This window comes from Pelophylax lessonae (genome assembly GCF_965119305.1).
Source record: "Pelophylax lessonae genome assembly, chromosome: 4".
NCBI classification, from domain to species: domain Eukaryota; kingdom Metazoa; phylum Chordata; class Amphibia; order Anura; family Ranidae; genus Pelophylax; species Pelophylax lessonae.
Genome location: NC_138771.1, coordinates 675,059,711 through 675,084,141, shown reverse-complemented (window position 1 = coordinate 675,084,141; position 24,431 = coordinate 675,059,711). Strand labels below are relative to the sequence as shown.

At 49.9% G+C, this 24,431-nt stretch overlaps 2 protein-coding genes across 2 annotated transcripts in view; one reads left to right on the top strand and one right to left on the bottom strand.

Moving 5' to 3' along the window:
• Nucleotides 1-24,431, bottom strand: part of LOC309553399 (NACHT, LRR and PYD domains-containing protein 3-like) — a 997,590-nt gene that overhangs the window by 544,419 nt on the left and 428,740 nt on the right. The window lies entirely within an intron of this gene.
• LOC309552479 (NACHT, LRR and PYD domains-containing protein 3-like) overlaps nucleotides 1-24,431 on the top strand; it is a gene marked incomplete at its 3' end in the record, with an annotated part of 343,454 nt that overhangs the window by 157,339 nt on the left and 161,684 nt on the right. The window contains exons 3-4 of the mRNA XM_082253448.1: nucleotides 272-442; nucleotides 21,720-21,896. Coding sequence (XP_082109574.1) covers nucleotides 272-442; nucleotides 21,720-21,896 — 348 coding nt within the window. The remainder of the gene's footprint in view (nucleotides 1-271; nucleotides 443-21,719; nucleotides 21,897-24,431) is intronic.

The window sequence follows — 24,431 nt, the reverse complement described above, 5'->3', positions numbered from 1 at the left end:
CTGGGGTAGTTACAAGCCTGAATGTGTCCCTGATTGGGTTTCCTCCACTGCCCTATGAGAAGCCTCTCACAGGGCCAGTGGGGAGACTCCCCCCCTCAGCAGACACACCTGGAAGCCATGACACCCTGACCAAAAAGAAATCCTGGCCCTGCTGTTAGGCAGACAAGGCCCACTATGCATTTACCTAACACCTACCTGTAGGGTGCTACAGGAATAATTCCTCATATTCATCTTATAATATAATATCATGTGTCTGGATTTCTCTCTGCAGGTTGGAGAGATGTGATGTGACTTCCTCCGGCTGGGATGATCTCCGATCCATTCTTATCACTAACCGATCCCTCGCCAAACTGCATTTATCCGATAATAATCTGCAAGACTCTGGAATAAAACTTTTATGTGAGGGGCTCAGACATCCTGGCTGTACTCTGCAGGAGATGAGGTGAGAATTATACTATAAATTATATAATATTCTGCAGTATTTTGGTATAAATCTTCTGTGTGAGGGATCCAGACATGTTATATAGATGAAAGTTATACAAAGACGGACTTCTTATTGGCTGGTTACACTGGGAGTTCCCATCATAGTCCTTCAGATCCCTCGCTATTATTGGCTTTCATCCCCTCCCCCCTCCACTGACTATCAGAGATCAGACTTTATGTCTATGTCGGGGTGGATTGTTGGTTGGATGATATAAAAACACAATGAAGATTATTTGTCCCATAGAGACTGAGTGATCACATTTCTCATCCAATAAAACAAGGCCCAGATCTTTCCATCTAGCAGACAAATGTTTCTTGTATATATAACTTAGACCATCAGATGTGTAGTGACTAGTAGGGATGAGTGACTCTGCCCGGGTTCAATTCCCTGCAGGGTCAGGATATCCTGTCTGAGATCTGCAAACCCTGAACATTACAGCGAGTCCCATTGAAGTCTATGTGGGGGGATCCTGATGATAAATCCCATCTTACAGGTAGTTGTAGTAATAACACATGATTTCCACCCAGTAGTGATAGGCTTGCTCTGATGGCGGGTAGTGGGCTGGGCAGGGAACGCCCCCCAGGGTTGATTGGCTGATGGCTAATGTCCAGCCCACATCCATATCTCCATAAATTGAGGATCCTGAGATAAGGGCGGGGTGAATCACATGGAGGCGGTCTAACCGGTGAATTGCGGATGTTCCTGACATGTTCCTGTCACAGGATAAACCTCAGAAAAACTTTATTTCTGTTTTATTCTCATATCCATCAGCCAGACGGTGGATTTCCTTTTGTCTTTGTTGTATTTTCTGTCATTCTTTATCTTTGTACATATTTTATACACTAAATAACAAACTAGTGTAGCGCTGCTCTATATTACACAGACAACCTACCTGCAAACAGAGGTAAGTGTTACCACAACCCCAGTGTTACTATACGGCTGTGTAACTATGTAACAATCCACCGAACCCCCCAATCCTGATACTTCCAAATAATAATTACACCACAAACATTCTACATACAATATATGGCTGCTACTACCACAACCTCAGCGCTGTAATAATGTGATGCAGCCTAATGAATTGTTATTAATACACTTTATACAGAAAACTATCAGCTTTATACAGGTAATTGATAGCACAGAACCAGCGCTGCACCTGGCTGCTAATACCACAACCCAGCGCTGTGAGTGTGTGCTGAAAACTGACACAATATTCATTTAACCAGTTCTGGGCCTGAAGGATTTACCCCTTAATGACCAGGCCATTTTTTGTGATTCGGCAATGCATTACATTAACGGACAATTGCGCGGTCGTGCGACGCTGTACCCAAATACAATTTATGTCCTTTTTTTCCCACAAACAGAGCTCTCTTTTGGTGGTATTTCATCACCTGTGCGATTTTCATTTTTGCACTATAAACAAAAAAAGAGCGACAATTCTGAAAAAAAAAAAAAAACAATATTTCTCTTACGTCCTCTGACAGTCGCCGCCCATTCATACAGTCTTCACGATTGGGGTATTGGCCTTCTCTGCAGGAGCAAGCTAGGCAGTAATTTTGTTAATACAACAAACATTAACATATAGACACACCCACAGGGGGCCGTCCTTCTGGCCTACATCCTCCAGCCAGTACCACTCTAATCCAGTTCTTTGCTGCCTAGCATCAGGAGTAGGCTAGGTTTTCCCTGCTGGGACCTAGTGTCTCAGTTTTTTTCTTGTTTTATTTCTGAAAATAGTTTTTTCTTTTAAGAATAGCTTTTTATTTTTTCTCACGTAAGCTAGTTAGTCAGAATTTGGAGGACTACAAGCGTCAGCAGAACTGGGCCTCGTACTGGTTAATATAGAACCTTATGGAGTCCAAGTCTGCCATTGAGCGTCGCAGGCTTTTGGTACGCCCAGGCCTCGCAACGACAGTGCCCCTAGAAGCGGGACCAGCCTGCAAAGTTTTTCTATCTTTGCTGGGATGTCTCAATGTCGGAACGCCCGGGGTTGCTAGCATCCTTCATGGCTGATGGCACCCCCACCCAGGTGGGAGGTCTCCTGTGTCTGAGCGATGCCCAGGTTCGCGATTTGGTAAGGGCTGGCTGTTTGGCCCAGAGTGAGGGTAACGGCCATTTTCCATTATCATTGCCAGCGCCGATCGGGCGCCATCTTTAGTGTGGGTGGATGTCCTGTCTGGGTAGTGGCCATTTTCTAAGTGCTTTTTCTCCATTTGACTCTATCAGTCACCATTTTCTTGTGGCTCAGGGCTGGCTTTTGCCTCTAGGGGCGTGAGGTCACTTCCTCTTTATAATCAGCCTTCTCAAAAGCAGCGTGGCAAGTATAGGTACACTGTGGGGGGATTTTACTGGTTTTCTCTGGCTATATTTCTGCTAGCACTCTTTTGTCAGTTTAGCTATAGTTAAGGGAAGGGTCTCCACCTGTAAGTGCAGTTTGCGATAGGGGTCCTCGGGAACCGCCGTTTTAAAGGGCCAGTGTCTTTTTTTTTTGCACTTTGCTCATATGGAGTCCCAGGATAACAAATTCCCCACAGACCTAGTTGGTGGTTCAGATACTCCTGATCCCACTTCCTTAGCCTCTCTATCTGCTGCACTTGCGACTTTAGCATCAAAAGTTGATCTGCTGATGTCTGACCGAGTTGCAAAGAAACGGCCTATGCCCTCTGTCTTCTGAGTCAGAGCCTGAACTGGTTGCCACGTGCAACGTCCCCCTTGAGGGGTCCCCATCTTCTGAGTTGGATGTGGAGGAGGAGGAGGAGGATTCTTCCTCTGGGAATCGCATGTGACCGCGCTGCGGTAGATGCACTTATTAGCTCCGTTAAGGAGACTTTAAATCTTGATGATTAACCCTCCATGGCAGGTAAGTGGGTTTCCTTTGAGACCCGCAAGGCCATGAAGTCGGGTCAGGTTTTTCCTTGTCCCGAGGAGTTTCAGGAAACGGTAAATGACCAATGGCGTTGCATTAAGCAGACGCTGGTAGTACCTAAGAGATTTAAGTACTGTTGTCCCTTTGCGGATTCGGTTGATACTCGCTGGACTGTTGTTACTAAAGTGGACCACACTGTTTCCAGATTGAATATTTAATATGTTTTTTTATTGAATTTTATACAGATTATACAAGCATGAAAGAAAGAAAGGAAAAAGGGGGATCTCCCCAAATTTTATACAGTTAGGCAATCCCTGCTCGTCATAACTAGAACCAATGCAGAAAACATACGGTTTAATATACCTACAAAAATCAATATTTCTGGGATTATTAAGCATTTTAGACCAGTTGTTTAAGCGGGAGCGCTCCACTAAAGAGAGGAGAGGAAGAAAAGAAAAGAGAGAGAAAAAAAAAAAAAAAAAAAAGGAGGTCCCTTGGTGTTTCACCAGTCTTGACGTTCTAACCTAGAGAGGCCTCAGCCATATATGAAGCGTATATGTTAGTGTGGGTAAATGTTAACCAACATGACCAAATCTTACATGCCAGAGATGCCTGACCATGAAGATCTAATGTCATGTCTTCCAGGTAGTAAGTACGGTCGACTGCCCGCAGCCATTGAGGTATCGAGGGGACTGTAGACTGTTTCCAATATTTTGGGATTAATGCTTTGGCTGCATTTAAAAGGTGAGGGGTAATAGACTTTCGATACTGGGCCGGAGGAAGTTTAGTGTCATGGAATAAGACCGACAACGGATCCCTAGCAATAGGTAAACCCTGAATCTCTTCAATTAAAGATAGTACGCTAGTCCAAAAGGGTCGAATTGCTGGGCAGAACCACCATATATGTGCGTGCGTAGCTCTAAGCCCACAGCCTCTCCAACAGGCAGCCGAGAGAGATGGTGTCATCCTCTGTAGCTTAACGGGGGAGTAGTGCCATCTAGTGAGAAACTTATAATTGGCTTCTGCTGTCCTCGCCGATGTTCCTGAACTATGAGACAAGTGTTCGGCCGCAGGCCGGTATTTGTGGGAGGAGCTAGCGGGCTATATAGCGCCGCCCCTCCGCTATGCCGGCCTGCTGCTGCGCTGTACGTCATTCGGCTGGTCAGGTGTGTTTTGGTGGTCACCTGACGCCGGCCGGATATCGCGGTATCGTGGACCGGACTTCCGGGCAGGACGCGAGAGTCACCGCTGCTGGCTACGAGCCCCGCTGGTCCTGCGGCATCCCAGCTATTCCTTGGCTGTACTGTGGCAGCCTTCTCGGGCATCCGCCCCATCTTCTCTGCTTCCGGCCGCCGCCTGCTCGTCCAGCTGCCAGCTCTGCGTGGCTGCTTCTCCCCGCTGTTCAGCAGGGGATCAGGTACCTGTAGGGCATGGGGGGGGAAAGGGGGGGGGGAAGTCTTCTGCACACACTGCCTGCCTCCTGTAGGCCACGGCTAATTCACAGGCTCTCTTGCACACACTGCCTGCCTCCTGTAGGCCACGGCTAATTCACAGGCTCTCTTGCACACACTGCCTGCCTCCCTGTAGGCCACGGCTGAACCACGCAGACTCTCTTGCACACACTGCCTGCCTCCCTGTAGGCCACGGCTAAACCACACAGGCTCTTTGCACACACTGCCTGCCTCCATGTAGGCCACGGCTATTCCACCTTCTGGCTCACGCACACGCTGCCTGCCTCCCTGTCAAGCCACGGCTACCCCCTTTTTAAGGTTTCATGTTCTGTGCACTCACTGCCTCCTGCCAGCTTCGGTACCTCTGCCCACGTCCTCCTGCATTTTCTGTGCCCACCTTGTCACTTAGGTACCCTGCGTGGGGGGGGGGGGTTGGTGCTCGGGGGTTGGGGGGGGGCCTCCTTGGCATGGCAGGGTTGTGTTGTTCCTGGTTCCATGTCATGTTCTGGTGGGGGGTATGGGTGACCCCCCCTTGACCGTTGCCTTTTCTCCTGCAGGTTCTCATCATGTCCTACAATGCCGGCATCAGGTACTATGTCAGGTCCAGGTTCCTTCGTGTACCACACGGTTCCGGTTATCTAGTCTTCACAGACGCCGCTGGCGTCACCCATAGACACCGTTAGGCTACTTCTTCCCTTTCCTCCACTCACTTAGTCTTCGGTCTGGCTTGCGCCCGGTGGTTAGGCCCCCGCCGGTTGCTCTTCAGGCTCATTCCACTCTTCTGTGATCCACCTGGTGATGCATCGGTGCCTGGGCACCGTCACGGCTTCATCTCCACTGTGCATACCGCACTTCATGTCGTTGTCCTCTTTGTTAGCACTGTCGTTGTTGCACTCCAACTGTGTTGTTCTTGTCTCGTGTTGTCCCCCCCCCTCCCCCGCAGGGCGAGTTCATACTGGCTGTCAGGGTTCAGGTGCTGGCCCCTAGCCCCCCCCTTCATAGCCGGTCCCGCGAGGCCAACTCCCCATCTCGTCGGAGATTCCCCGCCCCTCGGGCCAAATCAAAGCTAGCGCCTCGCTCCACCCTTCTCATGGGTTTATAGCTAGGGCCTCACCTGTCACGGCCACTCGTTTTGATTCTGTACTGTCACCGAGAGGCCAACGTTCCCGCCACCACGTCAGTGGCTCATGCCCCTCGGCCAGAATCATAGGTAGAGCCTCTCATCAGCCGCTTGGCATCTAGCAGGGCCTCACCTGTCACGGGGTAGTTAAGTTCTTCGCCTTTGGGCTTTAGCTAGCCAGCCAGTGATTCTTCCAGCACGTCACGGTATTAATCGGACTTGGGCTTTTTGTTCTTTGTTTTCTTCAACAGCGGGCCTCAAGGAGCCATCCTGGAAGAAGGATCTTCATCCCCCTCCACGCCAGCCAGGCCCTGCACCCCCGCCAGATCTGGTACCCCCAGGGGTCGTCGGGTTCCATCCTCGCTGGGTTCATATGGGTCCTGGACTATTCCGAGAATTTCGGCGGTGCTACGCCAGAAGGGGATCCCGTTCCCTGCCACGGCAAGGAAAGCGGAACTTTTTAGGCTGATGACGGAACATCCAGAAGATCCGGGATTGGGCACAAGCTCTCAGGGGTGTACGTTAGCTATGCAAGGGACCCTGGACTCTATCCTGTCTTCCCTGCAGTCCATCGGAGACAGGCTGACTAAGCTGGAAGACGCCAGTCCAGCTCAGAGGGGTCCTCCTCCTCCCTTGCCGGTGTTGTCCCCAGTTCCCGCCAGTGATCAGGGTAGGCCCCCAGTTTCCCTTTTCCCCTCTTCTACGGTTTCTCCTATAATCACCCCGGCCCACATGGTCCCCCCAGCTCTCCGCAAGGATATCTTGGAAGGGAAGGACGTAAACTTGGTGGCTCTCCTTATCGCCTCCCAGGATATGGTGGAGAATAAAATCTATAATTACGGGGATTTGTCCGTTGTTATGAAGGCCAGGGACCCCAGGCTCAATAAGGAACTCACGATCCCAGAGTTTGTCCTGGCCTTCGGTATCTACAGGGACGTATTGTGTTCCGTATACCCACATCGGCGGGAGGAGTTAGATCTTTACCTGCATAAAATCGTGGATCTAGGGCACAAATACGGAGGTTTCACCTTCTTTGACTTTCACAAGTCAGTCTCGGCCAAGGCGGCAGCGGCCTTGGCTCAATTTAACGTACGGGTCGATTGGAGTCTTTTGGACACCGAGCTGTTCTGCAGGCACTTTGCAGGCTTGGCACCTCCCTCCTGTGCCACATGCTCCTCCACTTCACACTCTGCCAGCCTGTGTCCCGTGGAGGCGGAATCCTCCCCGGCCGGGGTTCCGGGGGGGGGGGGGGGAGCTGGCAGGTCAGAACAGCGTGGCCTTAGGGATAAGCTGGGTCGTCCTATCGTTTTCCTAGGTAAGGCCCAGGTGTGTAACAATTTTAACGGGGGTGCATGCAGCTTCAGTGCCTGCAGGCTGCTCCACGTTTGTTCCATCTGTTTTAGGGCCCACACCAAATCCATGTGCCCGTCCAGGATCAACCCTAAACAATGACTAGCCGGGGTCAAGGTTGAGGTGTTGGAATTTTACCTGCAGGCTCATCCTTCTCCTCACCTGGTGGAGTATCTGGTTCAGGGGTTCTCGGGAGGGTTCCACACGGGGCTGGTGTCTCTTCCTTCTGGGACATTGGAATGTCCCAACTTGCTGTCGGCCAGGGAGGACCCGCAGTCGGTGGACCTTTTGCTCGAGAAGGAAGTGCAGGAGGGGTTCATGTTAGGTCCCTTCCCGGCCCCCCCCTTCTCCTCCTGGCGTACCAACCCCATCGGGATCTCTACGAGCAAATATACTAATAAAAAACGTTTGATAATCGATATGTCGGCTCCTCATTCTTCCACCAACCCTAGCCTTAATTCCCTTATTCCATCAGCCGAGTTCTCTCTCCACTATACCACCGTGGACAACGCCATCCAGGCCATTCTAGGGGCAGGTAGGGCCGCTTGGCTTAGCAAGACGGATATCGCCAATGCCTTCAAGCTCCTGCCCATTCACCCCTCCTTATGGCATGTCCACGGTGTTAAGTGGAGGGAGAAATATTATTTTGCCATCAGGTTGACTTTTGGGTCCAAAAGCAGCCCGAGGATTTTCGATACATTCGCAGAGACTCTCTGCTGGCTCCTTCTGAACATATCCAGGTGCCCCACGGTGTTGCATTACTTGGACGATTTCCTACTGGTCGAGCGAAGTCAATGCACGCCGGTCAGTTTGAGGAGCACCATGGCCTTGTTTTCCACCTTGGGGGTCCCTCTGTCACCAGGCAAGACGGTCGGTCCTGTCACCAGGTTGGATTTCTTGGGGATTACCCTGGATTCCGTGTCCATGCAGTCTAGCCTCCCTCAGGACAAACTTAATCGCATTCGCGAGGTAGTTGGCAGGTTTTTGGAACTAGGGTCGTTTTCGAGGAAGAGTTGCAGTCCTTGATCGGGTCATTGAACTTTGCCATGCGCATCATCCCCCAGGGCAGGTCCTTCATCTCCCGGTTGCTGCGGCTGTTGCCAGGTCTTCCGGAGGGCGTCATTTCCCACCTGGATCCTCCTGCCAGGGCGGACCTGGGTATGTGGGTTGAGTTCCTGGAAAGCTGGAACGGCATCTCCATGTTCATCCCGCCCATCTCCTCCCAGTCCCCCGTGTTTTGGACGGATGCGGCTGCCAATTCCGGGTTCGCGGCCATCTTTGGGGACTCATGGTTCAGGGCTAGTTGGCCGGCTGAATCACTTGCCTTACCAGCTTTCCAGGAAACCTCAGCTTTGTTTGAGTTATACCCTATTGTGGCGGCTGCTGTCACCTGGGGTAGGTGCTGGTCAGGGATGGCAGTCAAATGTTTTAGTGACAACATGGCGGCCTGTGACATTGTCAATAGGGGCCGGTCATCATCCCTGACCATCATGAGGCTGGTTCGCAGGCTGACCTTGATTGCTGCCACTCATCAGTTTTTTCTGTACTGTGAGCATATCCCGGGCCACTCTAACTCAGCCGCTGATGCGCTTTCCCGGTCCAAATTGCAGGTGTTTTTCGCCCTTCACCCGACGGCCGACAGATGCCCCACGCGGACCCCAGAGTTCGAGGAACTGGTCCTGGACTAGCCCGGATCGTGGCGCATGGACGGGAGCTGGCCCGCATGGCTCTGTCAGCCAACACCAGGAAGGCCTACGACCGGGCCTGGTCAATCTTCCAAAGGTTCTTAGGGGAATTCGGGTTGGACGACCATTCGGTACAGACGATGGTCGCCTTTGCTGCCTTTTGCCACCTCCAGCTCAAATTGTCCGCCAGTACTGTCAAACTGTATCTGGCGGGTGTCCAACACTTTGTCCTAACGCACCAGCCAAACTCCTTACCTTTTCTCAGGGCATATCCCCTAAAGAGCCTCCTGAAGGGTATTGGCAAGGTGGATCGCCATACCTCGGTCAGGCGGTTGCCGATTGATGGGGAGAAATTCCGGGCTCTCTCCAACTTGCTGGACTCGGCCCCTTTTGAGCCACTTACTAATACGGTTGTGAAAGCTGCCATGTACCTAGCCTTCTACGGCTTTCTCAGGCCCGGGGAGTTTACGGTTACTTCCTCAGCAGAGGGGCGCTCTTGTCTCCACAAACGAGATCTGGTCAAGCGGGGGGATCATTATGTTTTGACGCTCCAGTGTACCAAGACCAGGCAGGTGGGCTGCCCCGTTACCATCCCGCTTTACCCATCAGGGAATCTTTGGTGTCCGGTCAAAGTGTTGGATGAGTTCATGGCCCAGTCCCGGCGCTCTCCCAGCCATGCTCCACTTTTTACGTTACTGGGCGTTCCCCTCACCACGTCCAAGTTCATTTTCTACATCCGAACTCTTTGTATCAGACTGGGTTGGGACCCTGCAGCGCACTCTGGTCACTCCTTCCGGATAGGTGCGGCTTCGGCTGCCTCCGGGAATAACACGCCAGGCCATATCATTAAAAGGCTTGGTCGGTGGGAGTCAGACGCCTTCCAGGTCTATATTCCTCACCCAGAGAAGGAGTTGAGACTGGCATTTCATAGGCTTGTGACTTAAGTTGTATTGAATAAAGTGTGTTGTTTCGCTTCCACTTTTGCCCTCTTTATTTACAGGCTACCCCCCTTACGTCGGTTCAGGCACACCACACCGACTTTCCACACTAGGGACTCGACTTTAAGTGTTGACCACAAGTGTTCGGCCGCAGGCCGGTATTTGTGGGAGGAGCTAGCGGGCTATATAGCGCCGCCCCTCCGCTATGCCGGCCTGCTGCTGCGCTGTACGTCATCCCACCCTCCTTCACCCCTTTTTTTTTTTTTTTCTCAACCTCTTACCTTTGGGGTGCCCTCTTTATTTACAGGCTACCCCCCTTACGTCGGTTCAGGCACACCACACCGACTTTCCACACTAGGGACTCGACTTTAAGTGTTGACCACAATTGAAGAATAACCTCCTCCTGTGTCGGCGAAAAAGTACATTTAAAATCTAGTTGCCACTGTTTCAAAAAATGTGGGGTGGAGTTGGGGCTTAATGCGTCCAATGCCTTATAAAACTTTGATAATAAACCTTTACTTGATTCAGGGCGTGCTAGGATTTGTTCAATCGGGTTCAGGGAATGTATGTTGCGTAAGGGGTGAGGCAGTTTTTTCACAAATTGCTGGAGTTGGTGGTATTTCCAGCAATCCATAAATGTCTTTGGTGAGGCCTGGCATATTTTAGAGAATGGGAGTATTCCTTCCATCCCCGTTATATGATGCAACAGCGTAGCATTGGCCTGTGGTAGCCACTGGGAGAAAGAGTGATCTTTATAACCAGGCGGGAAAAGGCTATGGCCTAAAATCGGCATAAGCGGTGAGTTGTATGGAATTTTATAGAGCCTATGAAGCCGATCCCAGACGCGGAAAACCGAACTGGTTAAAGGCGAAATGGTGTCAGCAAAATTTCTAGTCTCCGGCGGTATCCAAAGTTGAGTATATAATGCTGTATTTGCCAGCTTCTGCTCCAGCTGAACCCAGAGCTTTTCCTCTGTATGAAATTTCCAATCGGCTATCCGAACCAGGGAGATGGCATTCAGATATCTCCCGAAGTCCGGCACCGCCAACCCCCCGCGGCTTTTGCCCCGCGAAAGTAGCGAGAGCGCAAGCCGAGGCTGTGAGCGGCGCCAAACATATGCTCTAACCAAAGAATTTAAGGTCCTCACCAAATTGACGGGTATATTAAACGGAAGCATTTGAAACATGAAGAGCACCCTGGGCAACACATTCATCTTGACAACATTCACCCTCCCTATCCAAGAGGTGGCTAAATGATGCCAATTCGCAAAGTTAGCTCTAATTGTGTTAAGTAAAGGAATATAATTTGCTCGTGCTAGATCCTCCACCTGGGCAGTAATATGTACCCCTAAGTATTTAAAAGAATAAGGTTGCCATATAAAGGGAAATGCTGGGCTGATGTCATGTGCCATTGCCGGGGCAATTGTAACGTTTAAGATTTCCGACTTCGTTAAATTGATTTTAAAATTAGACAAAGCACTATATCTATCAAATTCAGAAAGAAGATTAGGCAGAGATATCATGGGTTGTTGTACATAAAAAAGAACATCGTCCGCATAAGCCGCGTATTTCTGTGACATAGACCCGACCGTGATACCGTGAATCGAGGGGTTTGCTTGAATTCTAGCCAGAAAAGGTTCCAAAGATAAAACAAAAAGTATAGGGGAGAGCGGGCAGCCCTGTCTGGTCCCATTAGAGAGCTTAATTGATTTGCTAAGGATACCATTAACCTTAATCTGAGCAGTAGGGGATTTATATAACGCATTAATCAAACGACACAGGCGGGGGCCTAGACCAAACGCCTGTAGTGTCGCCATCAGGAACTCCCAGTCCACCCTGTCGAACGCTTTTTCAGCATCCGTGGAAAGCAACAGGGTGGGCTGGGAGCGCCGGCGAACAAAAGATAAAAGTGAAATTGTACGTGACACATTGTCCCTCACCTCACGACCAGGAATGAAACCAGTTTGACTGCTAGCGATACTAGCGGGTAAAAAAGGGAGTAATCTATTGGCGATTACCTTGGCATATAATTTAACATCGACATTTAACAAAGAAATGGGACGATAGCTGGAACATAAAGAGGGGTCTTTACCTTCTTTCGGGATTAACGAAACATACGCATGCAAAGTCTCCGGACGCAAAGAAGAGTCTTCCAGAATAGAGTTAGCATAGGAGGCCAGATGAGGAAGCAAGGTTTCGGTGTATTGTTTATAGTAAAAGGCCGAAAAGCCGTCAGGGCCCGGGGCCTTCCCCATTGGGGTAGAGATTAAAGCGGCTCGAAGTTCTTCCACCGAAATTTCATCCTCCAGAGAATTAGCTTTCTCTGGTGGGATACAAGGGAGATTAGCACTAGCAAGATATTCTGACATCAATGATCTACGCTTTTCTGGATCCGGGATAGCTTTCGGAACAGAATAGAGATTTAAATAGAATTTATGAAATTCGGCCGCGATCGAGGTGGAATCGTGCGCCAAAGAGTCATCATGTCGCTTGATTTTAGGAATATAAGAGGCTACTTTTTGTTGTTGCAAAGACCGTGCGAGGTGTCGGCCAGGTTTATCACCCCATTCGTATATCCTTTGGGACACCTTGCGATATATGGCCTTGTTTTGTGCATGAAATAGGGCCTTAAGCTCCTCCCGTTTTTTAGTCAGTAACTGTAGGGTAGAAACAGCAAGGGAGGCCTTATGAGAGCGTTCAAGAACCTGTATTTCAGCAACAAGAGTTCTTTGACATGATAAGCGCTCTTTCTTCTTCCTTGCTCCTAATTCTATTAGTTTACCCCTAATATAGGCTTTATGGGCCTCCCAGCGAACAGCAGTATTGACCTCCGGCAAGGAGTTATCCACGAAAAAGTTATCTAGTTCTTTACCTATATTTTGTTTGTCCGGGGGGCTCAGAATTAGGGAATCATTTAACTTCCATGTGGATTTTTTATAAAGGAGAGAAGGAATCTTCAAAGTCAGACAAATAGGGGAATGATCCGAAATAGAAGATGAAGCAATAGTGACAGAGTCAACTAGTTCGAGGTGGAAATGGTCCACCAAGAAATAGTCAAGTCTTGAATATGAATTATGTGTTTTGGAAAAATACGAGTAATCCCTATCTGAAGGGTGAAAAACACGCCAAGCATCTATTAATTGAAATTCATGCAATTGTGTACGCAAATAATTTAACCGTTTATATGAAATATAAGACTTACCAGAGGAGGTGTCCAGCAGGGGGTCCATAGTAACGTTGAAATCGCCTGCCACCACTGATATTCCGTCAGCAAATTCATGAAACCTACGCAGGGTGGTCGTTAAATAAGACACTTGATCTTGATTAGGGGCGTAAACATTTGCAAAAGAAACAACAGTGCTGCCCAGGGTGCCCTTCAGGAACAAATAACGCCCAAATCTATCAGCTACCATTTGTGTGAGTTTAAAGGGTGAGCCTTTACGAAACCCTATGGCGACTCCCTTAGAGTTACGAATATCCGAGAGGCTATAGTACCAAGTAGGGTACGTGGGGGTGGTCAATTTAAGATTTGAGGTGTGGGTAATATGAGTCTCCTGCAGGAACACTACTTCTCCTTTCAACGCATTCAGTTCCCTATATAGACAATGCCGTTTAGCTGGAGTATGAAGCCCCCTTACATTATAGGATAAATATGTCACTTTCGACATTGAAATCTAAACTGGATATATACCAATATCCACACATAGACTGGTGTACACCAAGGGGGAGAAAGGAACAGTAAAAAAAAAAAAAAAATAAATAAAAAAAAAAAATAACAGGGAATAGAAGGAAAAAGGTTGTCGCCATAGCGACAGTATGTTGGTGAGGAACACTCACCATAGAGCGGAAAAACGGTGATCCCTCAACCGCGTTCCCACCTGGAGACCTGCTACCTGACGGGAGACGCAGGTGAGGGAAAGCCGAGCTCCACTCAAGAGTTTGGGATTGGTGAGCAGCGAGAGGGGGGTCAGGGCAAAACCAGTCAGAGATAATAACCCTGAAAAAAAAAAAAATCCTGAGCCCCTCCGCGGGACTTCGCCAGGTAGCTGCAAAATTTATCAAATTATCACTTTTTCTCTCTCTGTATCTTCAAAATAGCCCCAAAAAAAAAAAAAAAAAAAAAAGGAAGGGGCCAAATCCAAAAGTAGTACAATATTGTAATAGCTAATATTCAAATAATATTCCAGTGGATTTGTCAGAGGGAGATTTCTGTGGGTTCTGGGGTTTACGCGTCTTCTGCCAGGTAGCCTCTACAGATGGGGTTGGATCCAGGAAAGATTGCCAATATTCAAATAATAATCAAGTTAGCTTGTCAGAGGGAGATTTCCGTGGTTTCTGCGATTTAGACGTCTTCTGCCAGGCAGCATCTACCGATGAGGCTGGAGCCAGGAAAGCTTCATCTTGCCAGCCCGGGAGGTCAGGTATTGGTATATTAAGTGCCGTGCAAAAGCCCTCCAGATCTTCGGGGAATCGCAAAGTTGCAGTGCGTCCTTCTCTAGATGCAATTAGACAGGAAGGAAAGCCCCACCTGTATGTTATGGCGGTCGCTCTCAGCTTTTCTGTGAGGGGCTTTAATACCCTGCGGCGCTCCAAGGTCTCCCTAGCCAAGTCAGGATAAAGCGACAAAGGTACCCCATCAAAGTCCAGGTTTTGGACTTCCCGAGCTCTAAGCATTATACGCTCCTTCTCAGGATAGTGATGGATCCTGCATATGATATCTCTTGGGGTCTCTGTCTGCAAGCTGCGGGGGCGAAAGGCCCTATGGGCTCTATCAATCCTCATTAACTTGTCAACAGGGAGGCCGAGCAGCTTGTTGAAGATGCCACTTATCGTAGGGAGCAGATCTGGGTCCTTGATTGCTTCAGGTAGACCTCGGATTCGGATATTATTACGCCTGCTCCGATTTTCCTGGTCCTCAATTTTGTACAGGGCCATCCTATGTGCTAAAGCTTGACGTTTGGAGATAGCTTGGAGTTCTTGGATTGCAACAGCATGTGAATCTAATCTATGCTCGGACTCCTCAACCCGGGTTAATACCTGATTCAGGTCCGCCCGGACTGAGGATACCTCTTTTTTAATTGATTTTTCCAAACCCCTCAACATAGAGGCTAAATCCGCCTTTGTAGGAAGACCACTTACAAGCGCTGCTACTGTAGATCGACTCGGGGAGACTTCCGTCCCGTCCGAGCACCAGGATGAGGCTGGCGATCTATGGGAAGCTAATGGACTCTGGGGAGGGCCAGAGCAGGCACCCGGCGTATGGTCCGAACCCCCTGCGTCCAGCAACTCCTCGGTCTCCACTGCCAGGTACTTTTTTATAGAGCCCGTGGTCGGCTTCTTTTGGGGTTGTGTTGTTCTCAAAGTCCTTCTCCCCATAGCTGACAGGCGGCACAACAACCAGATCTACCCAACAGGCTGATGCACAAGCTGCCCTGGTTGCTCTAAGGTAAATGTGCAAGGTCAGGGGACACAAAAAAAAAAAAAACCCCAAACCCAAAAAAAAAAAAAAAAAAAAAAAATCTCAATGGCAGTTCTTGATACAATTCTGTGGCTTAGTGGCTTGGCGGCTTGGCGAAGGGATTCAGTTCAGCTTAGTTTAGCGGTTCAGCGACTTGCTGCTTCAACGCTATCCCACCTCGGTTGCTGCGATGCACAATGCTGCACAGCAACTAACAAGCAGGCTAGCAGGTAAAGTGAGCAGGTAAAGTGAGCAGGAAAGCCACCTAGCAGTTCTTAAATAAAGTCTCAGTCACCGCTTAGTCTCTGCTTTGATACTGTGCTCGCTGAACCACTGAGCCACTGGGCACTGAGCACTGAGCAATGAGCAATGAGCCCGCTGTACACTTGGCTCAGCCTGATGGCTTAAGATTTTAACAGATTGGCAGCTCTACAGGTTAATACAGCTCCACTCCAATGGCTCAGCTCATCCCCACTAAAGCAGCCCAGGGGCAGAAAGGTAGAGGTCCAGTAATCCTCCGCTCCCCCGCTCTGATTGTGCAGGGCTCTCGGTATAGAGCCGGTATAGAGCCGCACAGCGCGGCTTAATAGACCGATAGTCCGGTAATCAGTTCAATACAGTGCGGTGCTTGCAGACTTTGCTCAGTGCGGTAAGGAGCGGTGCGGTGAGGAGCGGGGATACATCGGCTCAGTATAGCCCCGCTCTGTACGGTGGTACGATGGTACCTACAGCCCCTACTTGTGTGGCGATACCTCGAGTGCAGTGTAGCTCCGCTCAGTCCCGCTCAGTCCTGCTAGATTGTCCGGCAATATCCTCAGCTCGCTCTCTGCTGTGCCCGCTAGTTAGTCAGGCAGCAGGCGGCAATTAGCAGACAATTAGCCGGCAGACCATACGAACACCTGGCGTTTCTCACAGAGGAGCTCAGGAGCTCAGGGAACGTGCGTCCTCACCCTCTCATCACCAAAAAAAAAGATTGAATAAATCCACCTTGATGTCTGTGGAAGACTCCCCGGTGTTTAAGGACCCGGCGGATAGATGGGTGGAAATGCTTTCCCGCCACATGTATATGGTGGCGGGTTCCCTGCTAAAACTGGTGTTTGCCTCAGTGATGGTCTCTCAGACTATCGCAGAATGGGCCAAGTTGCTTAGGCGCACTCTGGTAGCAGAGTCGATTTCTGCTGCTGCGCTGGACATGTTGGATCAAATGGCACAGGCTTTGATGTACCTGTGTGACACGGCTTTGGACGAGGCTCCTTTGGTCGCATGTCTATCTGTGGTCGGGATTGCAATCCGCCGTATTATTCGGCTGAAAAGCTGGTAGGCCGACCATGCTTCTATGAAGACAGTGTCTGACATCCCTTATGCGGGGGATCATCTTTTTGGTGACTCTCTGGATGAGCTGATCAAGGGGCTTACTGGGGTGTAAGAGTATTCTCTTGCCTCAAGTCTTGAAAGGTAAATCTCCCTACGCTAAGCAGGGTCCCTCCTTTAAGACTAACCAGGGGTCTTTTCGTGCCTTCGGGGCACAGGAAAAGGGTAAGTCCTTCAAGGCCTCCGGTGGTCACAAGAAATTTTGGGCGGGTAAGCCCAAAACGGGTCAAGCTGGGCAGGCAACCCAGTCCACCCCTTCCTGAAGGGACGCCCTTACCCGTATCAGGGGTGGGGGGATGTCTGCGTTGTTTTCCCGAGCCCTGGTTGTCCGACATTCAGGACAGGTGGGTTCGCAAGCTCATTCGTTCAGGGTACAAGATCGAGTTCTGATCTCGCCACGCAGGCAGATTCTTTCCATCAAATCTCCATCTGACTCCCAATCGTTTCCGGGATCTACAACGGGCGGTTCAAGATCTTCTCGCCCAAGGGTTCATCGTGCCGGTCCCTATGCGGGACAGGTTTCGGGGGTTTTACTCCAATCTGTTCACAGTGCCCAGAAAAGAGGGCAAGGTGCGTCCGATTTTGGACCTAAAGTTACTGAACCGCTTAATGAGGGTATAGAAGTTCCGGATGGAATCCATCCGGTCAGTGGTGGCATCTCTGAGTCCAGGGGAATTCAAGGCCTCCGTCGACCTAAAAGATGCATATCTGCACTTCCCTTTTTACGAGGGTCATCAGCGGTATCTCCGCTTCGCAATCACAGAGGAGCATTACCAGTTTGCGGCGTTGCCTTTCGGTCTCGCTTTGGCTCCAAGGGTGTTCACCAAAGTTTTGGCTCCTGTGTTGGCTCTGCTACGGGGCAGAGATCCCTACCAGGTGGGACAGGCATCCTCAGTCTTGGACAGAAGGATTTCTCTAAGCCACCAGGTGAGATCGGATCTTTTGTGGTGGCTCTAGTCACCGATTCTGACACAAGGCAAGTCCTTCCGGCCGTTATTGTGGACAGGGCTCTTCATGGATGCCAGCCTGTCGGGCTGGGGTGGAGTTCTGGGCACAATTCGTGCCCAGGGGATGTGGTCGGGGGAGGAGTTCTTCCTACCGATAAATGTCCTGGAGCTCTGGGCAAACGAGCTCTGCTTGTTCCGTTGATCGGCTTGGATTCAGGGCTGCCCTGTACGAGTGCAGACGGACAATGCCACAGCGGGTGGCGTACATCAATCATCACGGGGGCACCAGGAGTGCCCGGGCAGCCAGGGAAGTGGCTGAGATTCTGTCTTGGGCCGAATCGCATGTTCCGGCGATTTCGGCTGTCCACATTCCAGGTGTGGAAAACTGGCAGGCGAACTATCTGAGTCGCCAGACCCTGGACCAGGAGGAATGGTCCTTACACCCGGAGGTGTTTCACCTTCTGTGTATCTGGTGGGGGTCTCCGGACGTGGATCTGTTCGCATCCCGGCTCAATAAAAAAGTGGAAAGGTTCGTGGCTCGATCTCGCGATCCTCTGGCGGACGCCTCAGACGCGTTAGTGGTGCCGTAGTATCGGGATTGGCTGATATATGCCTTTCCTCCGATTCAAACATTGTCCAGATTCCTCCGCAGGTTAGCCTCGGAACGGATGCTGGTGATTTTGGTAGCTCCAGACTGGCCGCGTCTGTCTTGGTACGCAGACATTATGCTGATGGTTGTCGAGCCTCCCTGGCGGCTTCCACTAAGAAACGATCTTCTGTCTCAGGGACCGATCCTCCATCCTGCTTTACAGTCGCTGGCTTTGATGGCTTGGCTGTTGAAAGCCAAGCCTTGAGAGACAGGGGTACCCCGTCAGCTGCCATTCCTACCTTTCTAAAAGCTAGAAAAGCTTCCTCTGGGAAGAATTATCATCGCACCTGGAGGGCATATTTTGCCTGGTGTGAGTCACAAGTCTTTTTCAGTGGTGAGAGTTTTGGCCTTCCTACAGACTAAGCTGGATCAGCGCCTGGCGCTGACCATGATCAAAGGCCAATTGTCGGCCTTGGCCATTCTTTTTTTCAGCGTCTTTTCAGCGTCTTTGGCATCTAATTCCTTGATTCGCACCTTTATTCAGGGGGTGCGTCATCTGGCTCCCCTGAGGAAGGCTCCATTTCCTCCCTGGGACCTAAATCTGGTTCTGTCCGTTTTTACAACGACCTCCCTTTGAGAACATCAGAGAGATCCCTCTGCCTGTGTTGTCACAGAAAGTTGCCTTTCTAGTGGCGATCACATCTGCTCACAGAGTGTCTGAATTGGCGACTCTGTCTTGCCGCTCCCCCTATCTGGTTGTTCATAGGGATAAAGTGATCCTGCGACCAAATTTCTGCCTTCCACCTCAATGAGGATATTTTGTTGCCTTCGCTTTGTGCGAAGCCTGAGCATCCGAAGGAATTTGCCTTGCATTCCTTGGACGTGGTCCGGGCGATCAAGGTTTTTCCTTTCCGCCACAGAGTCTTTCCGGACGTTGGATTGTCTGTTTGTCCTTCCTGAAGGATCTCAGAAGGGTACAGCGGCGTCTGCGGCAACCATTTCCAAATGGATCAGACAGACGATTGCGCAGTCCTATTCGATCAAGGGTCGGGTTCCTCCCTTCCCTGTTAATGCGCACTCTACTAGAGCGGTTAGTGTGTCTTGGGCTTTTCGCCACCAAGCGCCGGTGGCTCAGGTGTGCATAGCGGCGACCTGGTCGTCTGTACAGACCTTTTCTATATTTTACAAACTTGATTTGTTGGCATCCTCAGATGCTTCTTTTGGCCGCAAGGTTTTGAGTGCGGCAGTGGTTTAAAGAGACATGCTATTTTTTTAATGTCTCTTAGTCATGGGGTTTATTTCATTTTTTTCCTGGGTTAGTTCCTGTTGAGCTTTACTTACCCCACTGGTTCAGTTCCGTTTTTTTCTCTGACCTGGGTGCTGCGTTGCCTATTTTAAGGTTGCGTCTTCCCACCCCTCACATCTACACTGCTTTGGGACGTCCCAATCGTGAAGACTGTATGAATGGGCGGCGACTGTCAGAGGACGTAAGAGAAAATAGAATTTTTGTAAAATCTTACCGTAAAATTATTTTCTCTGAGTCCTCTGACAGTCGCCGCCCCCGCCCCTCTCTTTAGGGTTGACGGTTTTTCCTGGACTGCTTGCTACATAACTGGATTAGAGTGGTACTGGCTGGAGGTTATAGGTCAGAGGGATGGCCCCCTGTGGGTGTGTCTATATGTTAATGATTCTTGTATTAACAAAATTACTGCCTACCTTGCTCCTGCGGAGAAGGCCTATACCCCAATCGTGAAGACTGTATGAATGGGCGGCGACTGTCAGAGGAATTTTACAGTAAGATTTTACAAAAATTCTATTTTTTCACTTTCTGCTATATAACATTCCCAATATAAATAAAATAAAATGATTTCATCATTTTAGGCCAATTTGTATTCTGCTACATATTTTTGGTACAAAATCCCAATAAGCGTATTTTGATTGGTTTGCGCAAAAGTTATTGCATCTACAAACTAGGGGAAAGATTTGTCATTTTTATTTTTATTTTTTTACTAGCAATGGTAGCGATCTGCGATTTTTAGCCGGACTGTGACATTGCGGCAGACAGATCAGACCCCTAACTGACATTTTTGACACTTTTGGGGGGACCAGTGACATTACTACAGTAATCAGTGCTAAAAATATGCACTGTCACTGTACTAATGACACTGGCAGGGAAGGGGTTAACCCAGGGGTGATCAAAGGGTTAAGTGTGAGCCTAGGGGGTGCTTTTTAACTGTATGGGGGAGGGGCTTGAGAAATGACCACACAGACCTGTGTTCCTATATAGAAGGATCACAGGCGCCCTGTGATCATTTCAGAGAGAAGAACGGTCAGCTGTGTTTACAACATCCACCCGTCCAGCGGGGAGCGATCGCGGCTGCTGGTCCCGTAGATCGGCATCCCTGCTGCCTAGTGGGGGCGGACGCGCACCGCTGGCGGCGTGTGCTTGCCCCCAGGAACGCTCCTGTGAACCGCCATACAGGTACGGCGATTCGCGCAGCCGAGCCAGCCTGCCACAGTATTTATGTGGTGGGTGGTCAGCAAGTGGTTAATTGATGCCAAAGCTCCAGCGCTGCAATGTGACATTAGTTTGATACATATAAATTGGTATTAATACACTTTATGTAAAGGACACAAAACTCCAGTGTTTCACTACAAAATGAAGTGTGTTCAGAGTCCCCCACCTCCGTGCTGATGAAATGTCCCCCTCAAGTATTGGCCCCATATACAGTATAGGTGTCATGTGCTTGTCCCCCATCTGGGGGACCAAGATCAGCTGTCACATGTGTGGGGTCCCTTTAAGGGATCTGGTCCCTGCTGATTGGCTGGATGTAGAACACCAAACAAAACAAAAATGCCACCAGTAGTGAAGTCCGTCCTTCAAAACAATTGTCTCTTTATTTACAATAAATACGCTGACAAGCAATAATATGTCAGCATATCAAGCAACCAATCAGGCAGTAGATAATATCACTCACTTTCACTTCCAGACAGGAAATTACATCACCCGGCTCCGCCCGAGGGCCGATCGTCCAATTGATGGGTTGATCTGCTGACATATTATCATTGCTTGTTGGTGTGTTTAGCAATCCTCATGGATTTTGCTGCATGGAGATGCACGTGAAGTAGAAAAGCCATTATTTCCTATGTGGACGCTTCCCATCGATGTGCCGCAGTTTAGTGTGAAAGGGAATCTATATGGAGCCATTCACACCTCCAATGTGTGCGTTACCACGTACCCTGCAATGTACCCGCAACTCTGTAACTCCACACTAAGACTTTTCAGGTGGGTGACAACTTACCATTTCACAAGGGGAGGTCCAACCAATATTCCATTAAATCATCCATCCAAATGTCCCAACATTTCATAAGACTCCACCCACTGATTATTCATTGGATGTGTCTACTTATGCCCCTCCCTGGAGGAAAATTTCACCTCTCTTTCCTGCTTCTCCCTCCAGAATTATCGGCTGTGGTGGGACATTACGGTGCTGTGATGATCTTTCCTCTGTTATCTCCACAAACCAAACTCTGACCTATCTGCAAATATCATTGTATAAAGATAAGAAGATGTCAGAGTCAGAAGTGAGACGTTGTTGTGAGGTCCTCCGGAATGCCGGCTTCTCTGTGGAAGGAGGGTAAGATCTGTTATATTGGAGGGAACACACATACTAAGCCTTAGAATGTGAATGGTAAAATGGAGAGAACATTGGATCAGGGGGACGTTGATGAGATGAGATGATGGAAGGGGGACGTTGTTGGGGGGTCCTCTGACACCTGGGCTGCACTGTAATGAAGATGGAAGGACGGGGTGACAAACATTCTATACAATTTCTGTAGAAGCCATTGGAGGTCTCTGTAGTTATACAGATAATGAGAGAGATGATGAGATTTCCCAGATGATGGAGAATTTATTCCTCATTACAGATGGGGGGGGATGGGAAATCGGATCCACCACTATTAATCTGTCAGGTCATACAATCTTCCACAAGGATTATTACATCCCCAGCTGTCTATCCAATGTGTCAGTATAACTGAGCCAATCATATGTGTGTTCTCACCCTGTACAGGAACAGAACACACTGATACAGTATATAGAGGGTGGGGGATACAGTATATTATTATTATACAGGATTTATATAGCGCCAACAGTTTGCGCAGCGCTTTACAATGTGAGGGAAAACAATACAGATACAATTCAATACAGGAGGAATTAAAGGGCCCTGCTCGTTAGAGCTTACAATCTAGAAGTATGTAGAGAGAGGGGGATACGGTATATAGGGAGAGGGGGATACGGTATATAGAGAGAGGGGGATACGGTATATAGGGAGAGGGGGATACGGTATATAGAGGGAGGGGGATACGGTATATAGAGGGAGGTGGATACTATATATATATAGAGAGGGGGGAGATACAGTACATAGAGAGAGGGGATACAGTTTTTATAGAGAGAGGGGGTTACAGCATATATAGAGAGGGGGATATTGTATATATTAGAGATCAACCGATTATCTGCAACACCGATATATCGGGATCGGCCTTTTGATTTACCGATATTGCTGATATTTTCGTGACATCATTCTGTATGTTGCGTGCACACGTTCTGCCTTCTAACACCGCCTCCCACGCCTGCGCTGCCCATACGTGATGCCATTTTACCGCGCGCACTGCACTTAGACGGCCTCCCACAGCCTCATGTTACAGCCAGCTGCAGTCCGGCCCAATCATGCTGCCAGCCATCCATCCACCCACAGGCCCTGGCCTCAGCCACCCACCACAACAGGGTGCCGGCTAAAGTGAGCAAGCAACCAGCCACCCAGATGACACCAAGCCAGCCACCCGCCACCATGACCAGTGTTCCAGAAAGCCAGCAGCTACCCACCACAACAGGCCAGGGTGAGTGAGTGACACCAAGCCAGCCACCCACACAACAGGGTGACCCCAAGCCAGCCCCCCACCACAGTGTTCCTGCAAGCAAGCCACCGATAACAGGGTGACAACAATCCAGCCACCCACCACAGTGTTCCTGCAAGCCAGCCACCCATAACAGGGTGACACCAAGCAAGCCAACCAGGCACCACAGAGACTGTTCCTGAAAGCCTGCCACCCATAACAGGGTGACACCAAGCCAGCCACCCACCACAGTGTTCCTGCAAGCCAGCCACCCATAACAGGGTGACACCAATCCAGCCACCCACCACAGTGTTCCTGCAAGCCAGCCACCCATAACAGGGTGACACCAGTCCAGCCACCCACCACAGTGTTCCTGCAAGCCAGCCACCCATAACAGGGTGACACCAAGCAAGCCAACCAGGCACCACAGAGACTGTTCCTGAAAGCCTGCCACCCATAACAGGGTGACACCAAGCCAGCCACCCACCACAATGTTCCAGCAAGCCAGCCACCCATAACAGGGTGCCACCAATCCAGCCACCCACCACAGTGTTCCTGCAAGCCAGCCACCCATAACAGGGTGACACCAAGCAAGCCAACCAGGCACCACAGAGACTGTTCCTGAAAGCCAGCCCCCCATAACAGGGTGACACCAAGACAGCCACCCACCACAGTGTTCCAGCAAGCCAGCCACCCATAACAGGGTGCCACCAATCCAGCCATCCACCACAGTGTTCCTGTAAGCCAGCCACCCATAACAGGGTGACACCAAGCCTTCCAACCAGCCACCACAGACTGTTCCTGAAAGCCAGCCACCAATAACAAGGTGACACCAGTCACCAAGCCAGTCAGCCACCCATAACAGGGTGACACCAAGCCAGCCAGCCACCACAGTGTTCCTGCAAGCCAGCCACCCATAACAGGGTGACACCAAGCCAGCCAGCCATTGCCACCACAGTGTTCCTGCAAGCCAGCCACCCAGAACAGTGTGACACCAAGCCAGCCAGCCAGTGCCACCATAGTGTTCCTGCAAGCCAGCCACCCAGAACAGGTGACACGAAGCCAGCCACACTGCCAGGCGTCAGCCACCAACCCACAACAGGGTGCCAGTGCCAGCATCAGCAGCAACTTCAGCTTAAGCAAGCCATTTCTTTAATCTATTTTGTGTCTTTCAAGTTGAAATGGAGATGGATGAGGAGAGAGAGTAAAAGTGTGGTCTGGGACTATTTCTCTCTCAACCATCTCCAGGAAAAGCAGCAGTGTGCAACACATGTACAACC